Source organism: Myotis yumanensis, unplaced genomic scaffold (genome assembly GCF_028538775.1).
Source record: "Myotis yumanensis isolate MYYU_CA2020_CCGP unplaced genomic scaffold, mMyoYum1.0.hap1 SCAF_17, whole genome shotgun sequence".
In the NCBI taxonomy this organism is placed as follows: domain Eukaryota; kingdom Metazoa; phylum Chordata; class Mammalia; order Chiroptera; family Vespertilionidae; genus Myotis; species Myotis yumanensis.
Genome location: NW_027223768.1, coordinates 18,063,767 through 18,082,118, shown reverse-complemented (window position 1 = coordinate 18,082,118; position 18,352 = coordinate 18,063,767). Strand labels below are relative to the sequence as shown.

Sequence of the window (18,352 nt, the reverse complement as noted above, 5' to 3'; positions counted from 1 at the left end):
TACCTTGTTTTTCTCTATGAAATAAAGCCTCAGCTTGCTGGCTGGATCCTTCTCTGTGGCCTCATCCAGGCACAGGAGATCCACCAAGCCCCAGCTATATTCTCTTGTCTGTCTTTTCTTTAACCCTTTACCGCCCTCCACATCCCCCCCCCATCCTCCTCAGCCTCACCGAACCCTTGGCTGTGCTGGCGCGGCACACTCATATACTTTCATCTAATAAACATGCTACAGGCATTCTTTCTATACCCATTGAGCATCTCCCAGAAAATTGCTGGACATAAAGCTGATAATATATTGCACCCGGGGAGGTAAATCCCCTATGATTCATGCAGGGAAGAGCAAAGGCAGGGAAGAGCAAAGACAGGAAAACTCCACTAGAAGCGCATAATGGAGTCCAAAAGTCATGGACTCCATTAGTTCAGAGTAATCAGCTAAATTAGGCAATATGATATGGAAAGACACTAGTTTAGAGGAAAACACTGGGTATAAGATTATTGGGAAAAGAAGGCAAGCCTAAGAGCTAAGCCAATGGGTCAGGTAGCTCAGTTGGTTGGAGGGTCATTCCATACACCAAAAGCTTGCAGGTTCGATTCCCATTCTCCCTTCTTTTCCTGGACACTTAGCAGGGGTATAGTGGTAGCAGAGAACTGTTTTTTCTGTATATGCCTTATAAAATGAATTCCTGCCCTAACTGGTTTGGCTCAGTGGATAGAGCATCAGCCTGCAAACTGAAGGGTCCCAGGTTCGATTCCGGTCAAGGGCATGTACCTTGGTTGCGGGCACATCCCCAGTAGGGGGTGTGCAGGAGGCAGCTGATTGATGTTTCTCTCTCATCAATGTTTCTAACTCTCTATCCTTCTCCCTTCCTCTCTGTAAAAAAAAAAATCAATAAAAAATATTTTAAAAAAAATAAAATTCCTCAAATTACATGTACAACTTTTTAAAAAATTCAACTAAAAGATGTTTTACTTTGTGTCTTTGCTCTTCTAACCCTCAGTTTCTTCTTACTTTATACTGTTTTAATGCTTTATTTAACATGAGAAGTAGACTGATGTGGACTAGCAAGGAGCATCCGTATACAGGGGTGGGCAAAGTAGGTTTACAGTTGTTAATGTCAAAAAATGTGTGGAAAATAATACAATACTTAATAATATGAGAATAAATTATGTTCCGTGTACTCACAACTGTAAACCTACTTTTTGCCCATCCCTGTTCATATATACATAGCTTTGCTTCTTACCAGGCACAAATCTATTAACAGCAATTTTCACATTTTTCTCCTTATTTAGGTATAATCTCAGGGTGGAAAAATAAAACCAAATCATAAAATGCTATGCTCTAATTAGATGTGGAAAAATTAAATGAGTAGTCGTAAAGCTAGCCCCTAATAGGAGAAAAGCATATACATGTATTCTATCTACTAAATAAAAATTCAGCGCTTCCTTTTAGTGTTTGAAAGGATGAAATTGTGACTGTATGGCAATAAAATGTTCACGGGACAGTTCAGCTTGCAGTTAGCGGAAATGTGACCAATTATGGAACAGAATGCTGCTGAACTTGGTTTCTGAAGTGGCAAAAACAAATCTATGTTCAGAGTAACAAATTTGTACATTCTCCTTCAAAGAACAGAGGAGGCAGCAATTAATAAAGACAAGTGTTCAGATTTATTTGGAAATTCACAGTTTCTAACGGCACTACAGCTCCGTGGTTACACACTGAGCGTCGCCCTATACAGGGCCAGGCGCTGCAGTGCTTGGCTTCGCTCTGCCTCTGCTTCCCCTGAACCGCTTTTCAGTGGGTTTCTGTGCAATCAGACCCTCGTGCTCTGAATGGCTAATGTACAATTAGTACAGACTGAGAAAAAATGTCAAACACCTAAAACACACTGTTAATCTAAAGCAGCAACTTAAACAAAAAAGGCTTTAAATAAGTCACATTACAAACAATACCCAGAAAGGTATTAGACAAGTTTAAACAGTTACTACAAAAAGTGCTCAATAAGTTATAACTTAAGTCTGACAACACAAAATGGTCAACTTTCTCCCTTTCAAAAAGAAACTTTCCACTTTCACCCATTAATGTACAAATACATACAAATACAGTCTCTGCCAATTAAAGAAATACAAGGACAAAATGAAGACAGACACATGGACAGCACACATGTACACCTCTGCACATTTGTAGCCAATACAAAGCCAACACCGAGGACTAGCAATCCCTGTGACTTGACCAATTTTGACAGGCTCGACAAACTCCCTGGCTGGTTCTGTGAACATCCCTGGGCAGGGACTGTGTCACCTGGGACCTGGACTCATGGAGAAACGCTCACATTTTCTATTTGTAGTAAGGAATGTCTGCAGGACTGGTGCTTACTGTGAATGTTTAAAATGTAATGTAGCTACAGAAAACCTTTACCAGTGGTTACATATGTTTAAAAGGTGAATTTATAAAAAATTTTTTGCAAATACCAGTCATTTGTAAGAAAAGATCTTGTAGTTTTGTTTTCTTCATTGAGTTAATAACTACTGAAAACGAGTGTGAATAAATTAAATGAAAACAACATTTAACAGTATCACCATTTACCTAAAAACAGACTTAAAAATTCCAGCGAGTGCTTGTTTCAGGTGAGTTTGCTAAACAGAAGTCTACTTGGCAAGTCTGCAGGCTCTTCACGCCTTCTGACCCACGTTACTGAGCTCCGGGAGCAGATCACTTTAAAGCCTTGTAGTGTTTGCAGCTTCAAAAAAACTAACAAAGTTATCAAAGAAATCAAATGACAGGAAAAGTCTCCCTCCTCTTCCAGTGCATTATAAATAGACAAAAGGCACATAAATATGGAAGGTGCAAGAAATAGGAACAAAGCTACAGGAAGAGGTTCAGGCTTCCATTCCTACCCCACCCAGGGAACTGGGCTTCCAAACTACCAGTAATTAATCTGTGGAAAAACGTCTTTAGAAAATTTCCACCACTGTCCTTGTGGGAAGTCATCAGCCTTGCAGAACTGCAGTGCATTGACCAAGACTGACAAACACAATCCCACCTACTTTTAAAAGGCAGAAACCATCATTTCTGAATACTTTTCCCATTATGATTTCCTCCCTCCCCTCAACCCTTCAAATACCACAGACTGTTCCTCAAAGAACAACAACAGAAAGTCTCCAGGATGAAAAGTTCGATTATTCTAGATGTGTCCCGAGACTGCTGTCACACCAAACGTCCCCACGGTGAGCTCTTTGTTTCCTTTGATGATGTCATGCAGGCTCGGCAATGACCCTGACTTAGTCTGTATCAGAGTCTTTATCAACTTCCCTTGGTCTTGGACTTTGGAGCGCCTTCGTTTTAAAGCCCTCTTCTCAGTTTTTGTCTTTTGGGACTGTCCATTGCACAGACTCGTGCAAGCTGAAATGCCACAAAAATAAGACTCTTCTGACTGTGATGAAGTTTCCGAGCTCCCTTCCGAGGGAGGACCCTTGTAAGAAGAGTGATACACTTCTCCCACATGAGAAAAGTCTCTCTGGTTCGTGAAGGGCTTCCTTCCTTTTAAGTCTCCATTGGCTACAGGGTGTGATGGGTCTGCTGGCTTTATGGTCTCAATTTTTTCTGTTTTGTACTTGCAGCGTTTCTTCTATAACACAAATAAAAGAAGGGGTAGGAATTAGACCTTCAATAGTTAGCTACCTCATCAAACATCTAGCGAACTGAGCTAATGGAGGAGAAGTGCCACCTCCTGGTGAAAAGTAACAATGGTCTATTTTGTAAATACCTTCATTACCTTCCTACGTAGTAAATGCCACTCAGTAAAAGCTCTCACTGCCATCTCTGAATATAGATATGGGGATGCTAACTCACATCTGAATACCTATGATGCACCAGATATTATACTAGCTGCTTTCAGGTATATTTTACTCACCAACCCTGATAGGTGAGGATTTTATCCCTGGTTTTGGGTCCCTGCCAACTCATAACATAGTAAGTAGCCAAGCTGTGACTGAATCCTAGGCTATCTGACTCTAAAGCCCACATTCTTTCACCTACAATCTCCTCTAATCAAGATGAGCACAACTTACTTGGAGAGGCAAAATGGAAAAAGCCCAGGCTTTAGAAACAAAAAAGCCTAAGTCTATTCTGAGTTTTGCCACCTATTGGTCACAAAAGACAAAACTGCTTATAAAATGAGGTTGTGCCCTGGCCAGGTGGCTCAGTTGGTTGGAGCGTTATCCTGTACACCAAAATGTTGCAGGTTTGATTCCCAGTCAGGCACATACCTAGGTTGCGGGTTCCATTCTCAGTCAGAGCTCATATGTGAGGCAACTGGTCGATGTTTCTCTCTCACATCAATGTTCCTCTCTCTCTCTGCCCCTTCCACTCTCTCTCTAGCAGTGGTTCTCAACCTTCCTAATGCTGCGACCCTTTAATACAGTTCATGTTGTGGTGACCCCCAACCATAAAATTATTTTCGTTGCTACTTCATAACTGTAATTTTGCTACTGTTATGAATCGTAATGTAAATATCTGATATGCAGGATGCATTTTCATTGTTACAAATTGAACATAATTAAAGCATAGTGATTAATCACAAAAACAGTATGTAATTATATATGTGTTTTCCGATGGTCTTAGGTGACCCCTGTGAAAGGGTCGTTCGACCCCCAAAGGGGTCACGACCCACAGGTTGAGAACCGCTGCTCTAGAGTCAATTAAAAAAAGTATCCTCAGGTGAGGATTTAAAAAATAATAAATAAATAACATTAAAAATGAGGCTCTGTGCCTGACATGCACTGGCCCTCCATCCATGACTACCAGCCAGGAATCAGCGAGCTTTCACACATAATGATCTTAGGCTTTCAGGTCACACATTTGTCTCAGCATGTTCCTTTTTACTTTAATAACCTTTTAAAAACTGCTCCAGATTCATATGAAATATGCCACAGGCCAGCTATGGCTTACAGATAGTAGTCTGCTGACCCTTGTAAACATTGATTTATATCATTACCATGACTGGAAAGGAAGAGTAATTTAAGTACTACTTAAAGGTTATAATAAACCGTTCAAACCTATTTCTTCATCTACTACCACATAGCCAACCATGACACTTAAAAAGAAACAAAATATTACCTTTTTTTCTGGAGAGAACTTGAGGGGTTCTACAATGTACAAAGCATTTGGGTCTACTATAAATAAGAATAAAAAGTACATGTAAAGCATGTTAGGTTAAAATTAAACACAATAAAGTACTATATTATCCCTTAGGGATTTTTCCTAAAAGAAACTTAACCATATATTTATGCATTTTAAATTAGTAAATCAAGAGAAACAAGGCGGGAGCAAGGTGGGAGATGGTTCCATTCTTATTTTGTGCTTGGTCCCCTTCCCTCAGTCTTTACCAGCTGACTATCGGCCAACAGTTAGGCCCAGTCCTCCCCCTTACCTGTTGAGAAAATAACATCACCAGTACGCTAATACCAAACCTACAGATCATCTTTTTTCCTAAAAGACTAACCTCTACACTGTGCCACAAATGTGGGTCAACATTGTGCAACAAGCAGCTATAACCACGTATGAAAGTCCGAGGAACACATACACAAAACCAGATCTAAGACTTTTTTCTAATTGTTTATTACTATGATTTACCATAATCAAAACCTAAAAACAGCCTGAACATGCAATATAAATGACCAAAGGGTAATGAGTGATCACTCTGGCATGGTGAGTAAATTAGAAATATTAGTTTTAGGTTTCTAAAATTTCATTACTTCAAGCACATTCAAGACAGCCCTATGCTACCCACGTGGACACGATAAACACATATACACAAGAGGGGCTATGAGACTTTAGTCCCTTTGAGACAATTAAGAGTAAAGGATCTGTGGTATGACAGAGGCAGAAGTTTGTAAGGAGAAAATTCACTAAGAAACTTCAGATGCCAGAAATTTATTAATAACATGATTCAACCAATTATATTTTTACATTATGTCCTAGAAGTTTATCGAGAAAGTCATCAAATATATTAAAAAAACTAACCATTCCTCAAACAGTCATTTCTATCAGCTTACTATTCTCACTCAAATTGTTTTTTCAAAAAACATGTCTACTTTTGGAGTGGGTGTTAGTGTTATTCAGAACAACCTCTCCAATGAAAGCAACTAAATATGATGGATTTTTTAATCACTAAAAGCATTCAAAAGCTGCCAAGATAAGGGAGCAATCCCCAGACCAAAATCAAAGGAAAAGTAGGAATCCAAAAAGTCAAGCGGACCACAAAAGTCATTTTTGTCCAGAGAGCATATGCCAATGCAAGAATATGTGGACTTGAGTTTTGGTGGCAGCATAAGGGAATACGTCAAAAATCAAACCCCAGGGCCCACTCAAAGCAGCAGTTTGTAACATCCCCTCTGACTCCCCAACTGTAAGCTGGGACTCCAAATGACTAGACCCTCAGGGAAAGAATGAACCCATAGAGTGACTGTCCAAATCCCCATCACCTGGCGGTCCAACAAGGCTCGAGCCATGAATGTAAAGTTTTCCTGAATGTAAAGCAAACACAAATTCTCCTACATATTAGCACTCAAACTGTCCCTATGAATAACTTTTCAAAAAGAAGGATTAGCACATGGATAACCATGCATACAAACCTACAAAGCACCTGAGCAAGAGTATTCAAAGACAACTAATGACTAGATTTTTAAAATTTGAAGATATTAGAATGATCAAACATAGACTATAAATAGTTACACTTACTATATATTTAAATAAAAAACCAAGTTTGAAAACATCTTCAAGAAACATAAAACAAAAGGACCTAGATGTTTAAAAATACTAAAAGAACGCCTAGAAATGGAAAATAACTGATATTTAAAAGTCAATGGATAAATTTAATAGTGGACTATAAACAGGCATGGCCTGGAAAACAGATCAGAAGAAATCATCCAAAATATAGCACACAAAAAAGCAAAAAGATGGGAGATAAGAGGAGTTTAGGAGACAAAGGGGATACAGAGGGAAGGACTAACACATTTAATGAATTGGAGATTCTAAAATAAGGCAGAGGTAGTATTGGTGGGGGGGGGGGGGGGGGGTAGCTAAGAATTTCCCAGTATGATAAAAAGATATCAATTCAGAGATTCAAAAAGCCCGACAAATTTAAAGACGAATTTAAAAAAGATATGCCTGTATTCCCAGAAAATCCAAAATAACCTGGCATAAAGACAGACAAATAGAGCAATGGAATTTTTTAAAAGCCCAGAAATAAACCCTCACACATATGGTCAAATAATCTTCAACAAAGGTGACAAGGCTACTCACCACGGAAAGGAAAGTCTCTTTAATAAATGGTGCTGAGAAAACTGGATATCTATATGCAAAAAACTGAAATTGGACCCTTACCTCACAACCTCACACCTTATTAACTCAAAATGGATGAAGACCTAAACATATGACCTAAAACTATGACATTTCTAAAAAAAAATGACACTGGACTTGGCAATAATTTAATGTTTTTATTGCTTTCTTTAGAGAGAGGAAGTGAGAGGGAGAGAGAGAAACATTAATCGGCTGCCTCCTGCAGTGACCTCTCGGTACATAGGATGACACTCAACCAACTGAACCACACTGGCAAGGGAGGCAATGATTTCTTGAATATATGACATCTAAAGTACAGGCAGCAAAACCAAAAATAGACAAAGGGACTATGTCAAACGTAAACACTTTTGTCTATCAGGAACACAATCAAAACAGAGTCAAAAGTCAACTTACACATGGCCAGCCAGCATGGCTCAGTGGTTGAGCATCGACCTATGAACCAGGAGGTCATGGTTCGATTCCTGGTCAGGGCACATGCCTGGGTTGCAGGCTTGATCCCAGTGTGGTACGTACAGGAGGCAATAAATGATTCTCTCTCATCATAGATGTTTCTATCTCTCTCTCCCTCTCCCTTCCTCTCTGCAATCATTAAAAATATTTTTTTTAAAAGAAAAATGTCTACTTATGGCCCTGGCCAGGTGGCTCAGTTGGTTGGACATTGTCCTGTACATGACAGGTTTGATTCCTAGTCAGGCATATACGTAGGTTGTGGGTTCAATCTCCGGTGGGGGCAGGTATAGGAGAGGCCACTGATCAATGTTTCTCTCTTACATTGATGTTTCTCTCCCCCTCCCCTTCTTCTCTTTCTAAAAAAATCAATAAAGACATATCCTCAGGTGAGAAATTAAAAAATAAATTAAAAAGGCAACCTAAGAAATGTGAGTATTTGCAAATCATATATCTGATAAGGGGTTAATATCCAGAATATATAAAGAACTCCTACAATTAAACAACAAAAAAATAGCCCAATTTAAATATGGGAAAAGGGTTTGAATATGATTTATAAATAGTCAACAGGCACATGAAAAGATGCTCTCCATTACTCATCATCAGAGAAATGGAAATCTAACCACAGTGAGTTATACTACCTCATACCCATTAGGACAGTTACTATAAAAACAAAACAAAACAGAAGACAAGTGTTGATGAGGATATGAAGAAAACTGAAACCACTATACAGTGGTGGTAGGATTGTAAAATGGAAAACAATACAAAGATTCCTCAAAAAGTAGAACTACCATATGATCCAGCAATCCTACTTCTGGGTATATGTCCAGAAGAATTGAAAGCAAGGTCTTGAAGAGATCTTTGCACACTCAAATTCATACTGACAACATTCGCAATAGCCAAGAGTGGAAACAACCCAAATGCCTAATAACAGATGAATAAACACTATGTGGCATATATGTATAATGGAAATATTATTCAGTCTTAAAAATTAAGGAAATCCTGTCACATGCTATGACTTGAATGAACCTTGAGGACATTGTGCTAAGTGAAATAAGCCAGTCACAGAAAGACAACTACTATATGATCTCATGTACATGAGGTATCTAAAGTAGTTAAGTTCAGAAAAACAGAAAACACAGTGGTGATTACCAGGGGTGGATGAAGGGGGGGAAAGGGAGCTGTGAAATGTATGTAGAATTTTAGATTTACAAAATGAAAAAATTCTGGAGATATTTCCATTAAAATTTTCAGATGCAAACAGACGTATTGGCCAAAAGAAGAAAAAAAAGATATAAAAAAAGGAGGGAGGAGAAAGAAAGTTACTAGTCCTAAGTAAACATACATGTAATGGGTTAAGTCTGTAAACCCTTGTGGTAATAGCAAACCAATAAAGCTCAGGAATTATTACTTGAATAATATAATCAATTGAAATAAGCTGCTTGGTTACTAAATCCTAAAGAAAGAGAGAAGCCAATGATTAAGAAAGCACTGCTAATTGAAATACATCATTAGTTTGGTTATTTTAATATTGCTATAAGGATAACTCTCTTAGTAAGCACTAATTAAAGCATTACCTTTAAAAAGTACTAATATAGAAAAAAAGCCACTCAGTACACATCTATTCATTGAAATTTAAGTATTCATTGAGTATTAGCCAATGAAAATGAAATGCTATTATAGACTCTGAGCTTTAAAAAAGAAAAAGACCAGATTTTTTTCAGAATTGCCTCTTAGTCCTAAACTAGAGGCAAAAGGAGTCCTACCTGTACAGGAAGAGGAAGCAGATAAGCACAGGATGCTATGGGAGCACATTCAGGTTTTCCATATCTGATGAACTGTCTCAAACATCCCTTTCTAAAAAGAAATACTTCTAAACAGGAGCAAGTGCAAACAAAGCTACCAATGGCTCATTAAACTCAGCCCCTCCCACCCTCTGGGCTTTCAGGAACAGAGATAGATATAAAGTGTGAAAATGATAGGTGGCTTTTGACTATACCCATTATTTGTTGCAGATGGTCACCAACACAACACTGATGTTATACTTATCCCATAAGTAAGCTAGATTCATGTTTACATATATATATATGTACAAATTACATATCCATAAACACCTACCTTCTTTGCCAGTTAACTGTAGGGACTTGGATCTGATGAGTGGAAATGAAGTTCTCCTTTTCAAATTCATATCATCATAGGAAGAGAAACATCTAACACATTAAGAAAAACCAACAGGGAACACAATGAGTACACTACATGTAATTTATTCTGTAGTTGGGGCTAGATGGAAGCTACTGAGAGCTGTACATACCACATAAGAATAATCTCTAAGGTAACACTCGTTATTGGTAATACACGTAAAAAAATTTAAGGATCATTCTCTAAGAAATGAACTCAATATCCATTTACCCAAAATTCTCAAAAATATAAAAAGAATAGTAAAAAAAAAAAAAATGAAATATAATACTGACATTACCTTTTAGGGCTTGGATACTGATTACTTTTAGGAAGTCTTGAACTGTAATCTCCATCAAATTGAGAGGTGTTTCGACAGCGCTGCATACAAAGCATCAATCCCAAGACCACACAAAGAACCAAAGAAGTGATGAGATAGCTCTGCCGATCTGAAACCTGAGAAGGGAGAATAGTAGTACTTTAAAAATCATACTAGGAAAATCATAGTGGGATTTAAAATTCAAATGACAAATCTAAACATTTTCTTAATTTGCTTCATAATCATAATGCAGGGTCTGCTCTTTGAAACGTACTGCCATGACAATGTTTTAATGTTTCTCCTTTTTTCCCCAATTCACTGAAATTTTCTAACCTATGGAAAAGTTTTAAAAGTAGTTCAATGAACATACTTGTGCCTTTCCCCAATTGTTAACATTCTGTCACATTTGTTTTGTCTTTCCATTTGCACTATCTCCTCCTTGAGGAGAAAAAAAATCGTGCTCTTACCTGGTCTTTCCCATCTTATAAAACTGAACCACCAAGCACCTAGTTATCTAAACCAAAAATCTGGGGATCATCAATTCCTCACCCCACATACCCAATCCTTCAGCAAGGCTTGTCTTTCTCCTCTTAAATACATCTTGAATTCAAAAACTTCACACTCTTCTCCACATCTAAAATCTTAGTCCAAGCCGACATCCCCTCACCTGGCCACTGCCACAGCCTCCTAAGTTTCCTCCCTTTTCTGCTCTTGCTGTTCCCCAAGAGATAACTCTCCACAGAGCAATAAATGGGGACTTTCTCAAAGTCTTGTCAATGAGATGACCCATGGTCAGTTCTTTACGTAATACTTGTCAATGACTTGCAATGATTAGAATAAAATTCAAATTTAAATTGCCTACAAAGGCCTACATGACTGGGCTCCTGCAATATCCTGAACTCACTTCTCTCATTCACTCAGCTCCAGTCACACCAACTTTCTTTCTGCACTTAAACAAATCAGTTTCTAACCTAAGTCCTTTACTCTAGTTCGTCTAGTAACAGGTTTGTTCTGACCCCAACCTCTGTTTGACTGCTAACTCCTCCTGAGTGCTCAGTTCTAATGCTACCTCCTCAGGTAAGCCTCCCAACATCGCTCTGGCTACAGCTGCAGCCCTTATCACCACCACTCCCCACACCCACATCTCACCATTTTCTATGCCACTGTCCTCCCCATGTTTACTATAAGGCTAGGGACTATTCACTGCTGTGTCCCCCAACCTGGGACAGTAAAACTCATGCCTCACATGTACTGGTTGCTCAATAAATACTTACTAAATCAATGAAATGTTTCCTTTGTTAAGTAACTCAAGCCTTTTTGAACTGAAAATGAAGTGTGTGTTGCAACTACCAATGGTTTACAAAAGGCATAAAAGAATGGTTTTATAACTAACTGTATTTTAGGTAAGACCTAAACTATGAAAGCCATGTTTTCCAAAAGATTATGATAATTAATATATTTCCAAAACTTTAAAATGCCACATTCTTATTTTCTGAAAAGTTCTCTATAAATAACAATTTTGTTTGGTGAAAGTTCTTAGATACCATGTTTTTTTTTTAACATATTTTTATTAATTTCAGAGAGGAAGGGAGAGGGAGAGAGAGAAACATTAATGATGAGAACCATCGATTGACTGCCTCCCGTATTTCCGCTACTGGGGATCGAGCCAGCAATCCGGGCATGTGCCCTAACCAGAATCGAACCCAGGACCCCTCAGTCCGCAGGCCGATGCTCTATCCACTGAGCCAAACCAGCTAATGCTAGATACCATGTTTTTAACACACGTGCTTTTATGACCACCTCTACATATGCACTGTCTTAAAATACAATAATTACCTCCCGTTTCAATTCTGCTACTGTTGCTGATAAGTTTGATACAAGCTGTGTCATGTTGGTCAGCTGGGCCTGCAGCAACTGGATGGATTCAGTTTGCCGCTGATCCTGTGACAAAAGAAGAAATAAGTATCAATTGCCTTTGCATTTCTCCTGTACGTTAACTATAAGTTCATGTAAAATAATCTGGAAAAACTATTAAGTTCCTCAGTGGGAGGAAAGTATTAATAAGGAAAGCTCCTAATGAATAAATATTATAAACGCTTTTTAAAAAAATTAATTTAATTTAATTTTTTTCCATCAGCTTTTATCCCCCCATACCCTCTTCCACTTCCACCCAACCCTCCGCACCCCATCGCCTCCACCCCGGCAATCACACTGCACTTCTGCATATACACGCACACAAATCTTAAAATGCAGTATCAGTAATGCTCAAGAAAATATTCCCTATAGGAAATGTTAATGCTAATAGCTACATAAACTTTCTAAAATGACATTAACAGGCTTAATCATAAGCTATCAGGGGGAAAAAGAAAAGCAAAATTACTTATCCTTCTTACCAGCCAGAGTCTACAAAATGGAAATTATTATAAAAAAGTAAATAAAGCATGAAGATGACTAACCTGCTCCTCTGCTATTCTTGAAGTATTCTGGAGTTTTATTATTGTTTTATTAAAAGCCTTTTGCATTTCTTCCATTTGTTTTCGGTACCTGTGGATTAAGAATTGATTTAAATTAGCTTTAATTTTTTATTTATTAATTCATTACTAGAAGCACACTTCTAATTTCTGAGACAAATCCATTTTTCTAAAAATGACTTACTGAGGCCTGTGCAATACAGGACCACTTTTATAGGTAAAATAAGAGGTCACTAAAAGTGTCTGCTAACTTCAGCATCAAGTCTATGTACCTCATGCTATATAAGAGTTATTAGCTGCACATATGGTCAATTAATTTATGAGAAAGGAACCAAGAATATACAATGGGGAAAGGACAGTATTTCTATAAATGGAGTTTGGAAAATCATACAGCCCCATGCAAAAGACTAAAATTGGACCACTATCTTACACCATACACAAAAATTAACTCAAAATAAATTAAAAACTTGAATGCTAAGACCTGAAACCATAAAACTCCTAGAAGAAAACACAGGCAGTAAGCTCCCTGACATGGGTCTCCGCAATGTTTTTGTTTGACACCAAAACACAGGCAACATAAGCAAAAATAAACAAGTAGGACTATATCAAACTAAAAAGCTTCTGTAAAGCTATTAATAGCTACATAAAGGAAACCCTCAACAAAATGAAAAGGCAACCTATGGAATGGGAGGAAATATTTGCAAATCATATATCTGATAAGGGGTTAATATCCAAAATATATAAAGAACTCACACAACTCAATAGAAAAACAAACACACAAAACAAACCAAAAAGAACCCTGACAATCTGACTTAAAAATGGGCAGAGAATTTGAATAGACATTCTTCCAAAGAAGTCATAAAGATGGCCACACATACATGAAATGGTGCTCAATACCCCTAATCATCAGGGAAATACAAATCAAGATCACAGTAAGATTATCGCTTCACACCTGTTAGAATAGTTATCATAAAAAAGACAAGAAATAATACATGTTGGTGAGGATGTGAAAAGTCAGCACACTGTTGTTGGGAATGTAAATTGATGCAGTTACCATGAAAAACATTATGGAGGTTCCTCAACAAATTAAAAATAAAACTACAATATGGCCCAGCAATTCCACCTCTGGGTTATTTTATCCAAAGAAAATGAAAACACTAACTCAAAAAAATATATGCATCCTCCCACCCCCACACAGCATTATTTACAATAGCCAAGATATGGAAGCAACCTTTGTGTATGTGCACTGATGGATAAATGAATAAAAAAACGATACACACACATGAATATGAATATTAATTGTCATAAAAAAGAGAAAATCTAGCCATTTGAGATAACATGGAAGGATCTTGAAGGCATTATGCTATGTGAAATAAGTCAGAGAAAGCCAAATATTGTATGATCTCACTTACATGTGGGATAACAATACTGGTTAAAAAAAAACTGAAGAAAAAAATACACCCAACTCATAGATACAGAGAACAGATTGATGGTTGTCTGAGACAGGGCGTAAGGAGTGGGCAAAATGGGTAAAGTGGGACAAAAGGTACACATTTCCAGTTGTAAAATGAGTAAATCATGGGGATGTAATGTACAGCATGGTGACTATAGTTAACACTGTGCTGTATATTTGCTAAGAGTATTGATCTTAAAAGTTCTCATCACAAGAAAAAATAACTTGTAAATGTGGTAATGGATATTAGCTAGGCTTATTGTGGTGATCATTTTGCGATACAAATATTGAATCATTATGTTGTACACCTGAAACTAATAAAATGTTGTATGTCAATTACCTCAATTTAAAACAAGATTAGTGATTTCTGTGGTTTCCTTTGGGGGCAGAGGGCAAGAGGGGACAGGGAGAGGCAAAGCAGGTACATGATAGTTAAGTGGGCATACATGCACACACACATGCAATGTGCCAATACATTATATGTAGGGATTAGGAATAAAACCTCTTTAGGATACAACGACTACCTTAGTGACATCTCATTGGTAGCATTTTGCTTTAAGAAGAGTAGAAAAGAGTAGTGTATCAGAAACTCTGGACACTTAGTTCCTAGGTAGTTACAAAATGATGGAGGAGAAACCCTAAGGACAGGAACACTTAAGGGCTAAAAGAGTAATAAACAAGTTTAAAAACATATGGAGAACTGGGCCAAGGTCTGGATTATTGCACAGCACACTGGCACACCCCTGGCACGTAAGAACATAAATGATTAGAACTAGAATCAGGATCCTAGTTGTTGAAAGAGTGCAAATGTTGCCTCATCATCCAGTTCAGTTCACTCTAGACTTCACTTAAATTTTTTAATGATATCTAGTCAAGTCCCACTAAGAGCTTTAAGGTCCACAGACTAATTTTTCCCATGATTGATCTGGGAATCAAACAGTAAACATGGCTAAAGTTTAGCAATAGAAGAAATAAGAAACTGATTATAGATAATTCAAATTTAACCTAATAATCAAGGTGTTACGTCACTCAGTACTCCTCAGAAAGTAAATCCTTTAAGTCACTGATCAATATCTAAGTAACTTTCTCTCTCCAGCTAAAATGGTGCTTACTAGTATTATATCAGGAGATAATTAAATCCTCTCCTCTAGTCAAGATCACATTTCGCTACTTAACTCACTGTGCAAAGTGGATTATACTAATTCATAATAAAGCTTACCTTTGGCTAAGCTCCTCCAGATAGCGACCACTGAGAGACATGTTAACTTCTAAGGCTTTAATACGATTATTAAGTCTCATGAATACCGACTCCTTTTGGTTTGATCCATGCACAAGATTTCCATTAGCATATCCTAGATCTGTAGAATTTTGCAATTCAGCATAAAAATCTGTAGCTGTCCTCTGTAACCCTCTTAAAAGGGCATCTTCTGGAGACTGTTCTTCCTCTTTCACTTCAGGTAAGGAAGAAGATTCCACAATAGGAGTCAACATTTGCTTTGGTGTATCAGCTATGTTCATTTTGGCTTCCCCATCTTCACTGTCTGGCACGGCAGCTGTGTTTATCGATGGCACTACTGTTTCAGATAGCTTTGTAATAATTTGCATGGAGTTTATGTCTTCTTTTACAGTCCTATCTATTACTTCACTATGTTTAGTTTCATAGATCATCACAGTTGGCTTCTCTATAGAGCTAAAACTCTCTGACTTCTTTTCTATTGCATTATCAACCTCAGAACTCTCCTGGGGAATCACTTGTGATGGTGTGTGTCCTGCTTCATATTTAATAGGCTCAGAGACTTCTATTTTAGATAATGAATTGATTTCTGGAGTAACATCTAAGTGAAGAGACTGAGAAAGAGTTTGAGGACGGCTCGGTTCAAGTTCAATTACATCTACAGTGTGATTAATCAAATCACCTTGTTGCGTACTACTTAAGTCACCTAGAACAACAGTTTCAGCTTCCTTTTCCTTATTCTTACTGTCCAGTTCTCCACCTGGAGGCTGCAATACTGAAACATCTACTGATTCTGCAGGGAGTGGTAATGATGGTTGAGCTGACACAAGATCATCTTTTCCTTCACTCACAGCAGTTCTGCTGCGCTGCCGATAAAGAGCAACTCTAAGTGAGCACCATTTATATATGTATTCTGAAAAACTAGAAATGCAACAAATTGTAGTCAGTTCACTGCAAAATATTTGTGTCTCTGCTTCAAACCAGGGTGATGATTCATCCTCCTGTTCTCCGCTACCCAGAAGGGTCACTGTAGATGGACTTGCCTCCTCTTCGTCCTCTTGAACTAGCTGTACAATGGGGCTCTCTTTTGGAGTATCTGATGATGATGGCTCTGTGTCATGTCTCTGTTCTTCAGTATTTATAAACCTAGAAATATATATCATAATTATAAATCACTTTAATTACAAATCTAAAGTTAAAATTCTGTTTAAGGAAAATGTATCATACGTAGATAAAAGGAAGGCTAGAAATACAGATAAAATTCAATTTTTCGTTTGGATGACTTTTTCCCTGTCAAATAATTTTCATTATAAAAACAAATTATTATTCAGAAATGGTAAAAGAAAGACCATTTATCAAGTGACCAGACAGATGACTCAAATAACCGTATTTTCTGTGGATGGCTTGAGGAATTCCAATGTGGCACTACACACATGCACAGTTATCTGCTTTAGGGAAAAGAAACATATCCCCCACTTCCCCAAAATAATCTTATTACCATCTGGCTAATGTTTTGTTATGTAAAACCAAATACTTAACCACTTTAGTAAAAATCCTAGCTGATAATAAACTAGTAGTGCCACTAACTCAATCCTATCCTTGAGCTCTGGAGTATGTGTGTAGGGCAGGGGAGAATGAGGGAAAAAGCTAGTGGACACAGTGTTGTAAATTATAATGTTTGTGGTTCTTTCCAAGATAAAGAGAATACATTTCTGGGCGAGGCCCATATTGCACAAAAGATGCAATCTGAAAAAATAAACTAATTTGAATAAAAAAAGAAAAAAAACCTGCATATACAAATTTCCTCCTCTAAAAAATTACTAAAAATGCCAGGAAATGTCTTCGAATAAAGACTCATATCCCAATAGCAAAGATAGGAATAAAATAATATCTAAAAGCTATACTTTTATTTTATTGACAGTAAAACAGTAAATGGACCAGAACTAAACCATACGTAGGCTCTGCTTCTCTAAATAGATGATATAGATACTAGATACACTAATAACATTTCTTACACATGCAGGTGGTATATCATTTATTATCTACCAAAGAAATTATGACAGTAAAATAGGACAATGTCTGAAGAAGGAGGGGGAGAAAAATTAAATGGAATTAATTTGGTAAAAATTAAGTTATATATACCATCTATGTACACCCTATTCAGAGCTTTACTTAAAACTTGGGAAAATAAAAGTCATCTTTTCATAATAACTTTAATCATGACACCCTATCATGGATTCTTTTTATTTTCATTATTTTCTTCAGATTATTGTCACATAATCATAAAAAAAAATTAAGACAACATACATGAAGAAAACTTATGTAAAGAAATAAAACAATTATGCAAAAATATGTATTTAAAAACCAAACTCTAATATATGTCACAGTAGTCTGATCTTCCAACAAATACTCCTGTATATATGGGGGTGAGCATGTATGAATATGTGTGGGTATGTACATATGTAAAATGAAATTAGTTTCATTTAGTTTTGAAAAATAAGACATACTATGTTTTTTTAAATGAAAAAGACTAGTTACAAAATCAAGACTAGCAATCACAACTCTACATAATTAGAAACACCAAGAATGTCTCTATCCCAAATAGATTTCTTAGGAACTTCTAGGAATGACACATAATAGGGTATTTTCTTTAAATATCTTTAGTCCCTTTCAGAGTTAACACAGGGTCCAAGCCGGTTTGGCTCAGTGGATAGAGTGTCAGACTGTGGACCAAAGAGTCCTGAGTTTGATTCCAGTAAAGGGCAAGTACTTCGGTTGCAGGCTCCTCCCAGGCCCGGGCCCTGGTTGGGACCCATGCAGGAGGTAACCAATTGATGTGTTTCTCTCTTTGTCTTTCCTTCTCTCTAAAAATCAATGGGAAAATATCCTGTGTA

The 18,352-nt window shown here is 37.3% G+C and overlaps 1 protein-coding gene across 9 annotated transcripts in view; it reads right to left on the bottom strand.

Moving 5' to 3' along the window:
* Positions 1-1,641: 1,641 nt before the first annotated feature.
* Positions 1,642-18,352, bottom strand: part of SUCO (SUN domain containing ossification factor) — a 53,521-nt gene continuing 36,810 nt past the window's right edge. For 6 of the 9 annotated variants that reach the window (XM_070397343.1, XM_070397349.1, XM_070397346.1 and 3 more), the window contains 7 exons: positions 15,444-16,604; positions 12,757-12,844; positions 12,137-12,241; positions 10,283-10,437; positions 9,925-10,016; positions 5,116-5,171; positions 1,642-3,625 (listed from right to left, as the gene is read on the bottom strand). In XM_070397343.1, the coding sequence (XP_070253444.1) occupies positions 3,182-3,625; positions 5,116-5,171; positions 9,925-10,016; positions 10,283-10,437; positions 12,137-12,241; positions 12,757-12,844; positions 15,444-16,604 (2,101 nt within the window). In that variant the 3' untranslated portion in view covers positions 1,642-3,181. Of the gene's footprint in view, positions 3,626-5,115; positions 5,172-9,572; positions 9,664-9,924; positions 10,017-10,282; positions 10,438-12,136; positions 12,242-12,756; positions 12,845-15,443; positions 16,605-18,352 lie in introns of those variants that run through there. The other 3 variants (XR_011468741.1, XM_070397344.1, XR_011468742.1) reach the window with 3 other exon arrangements.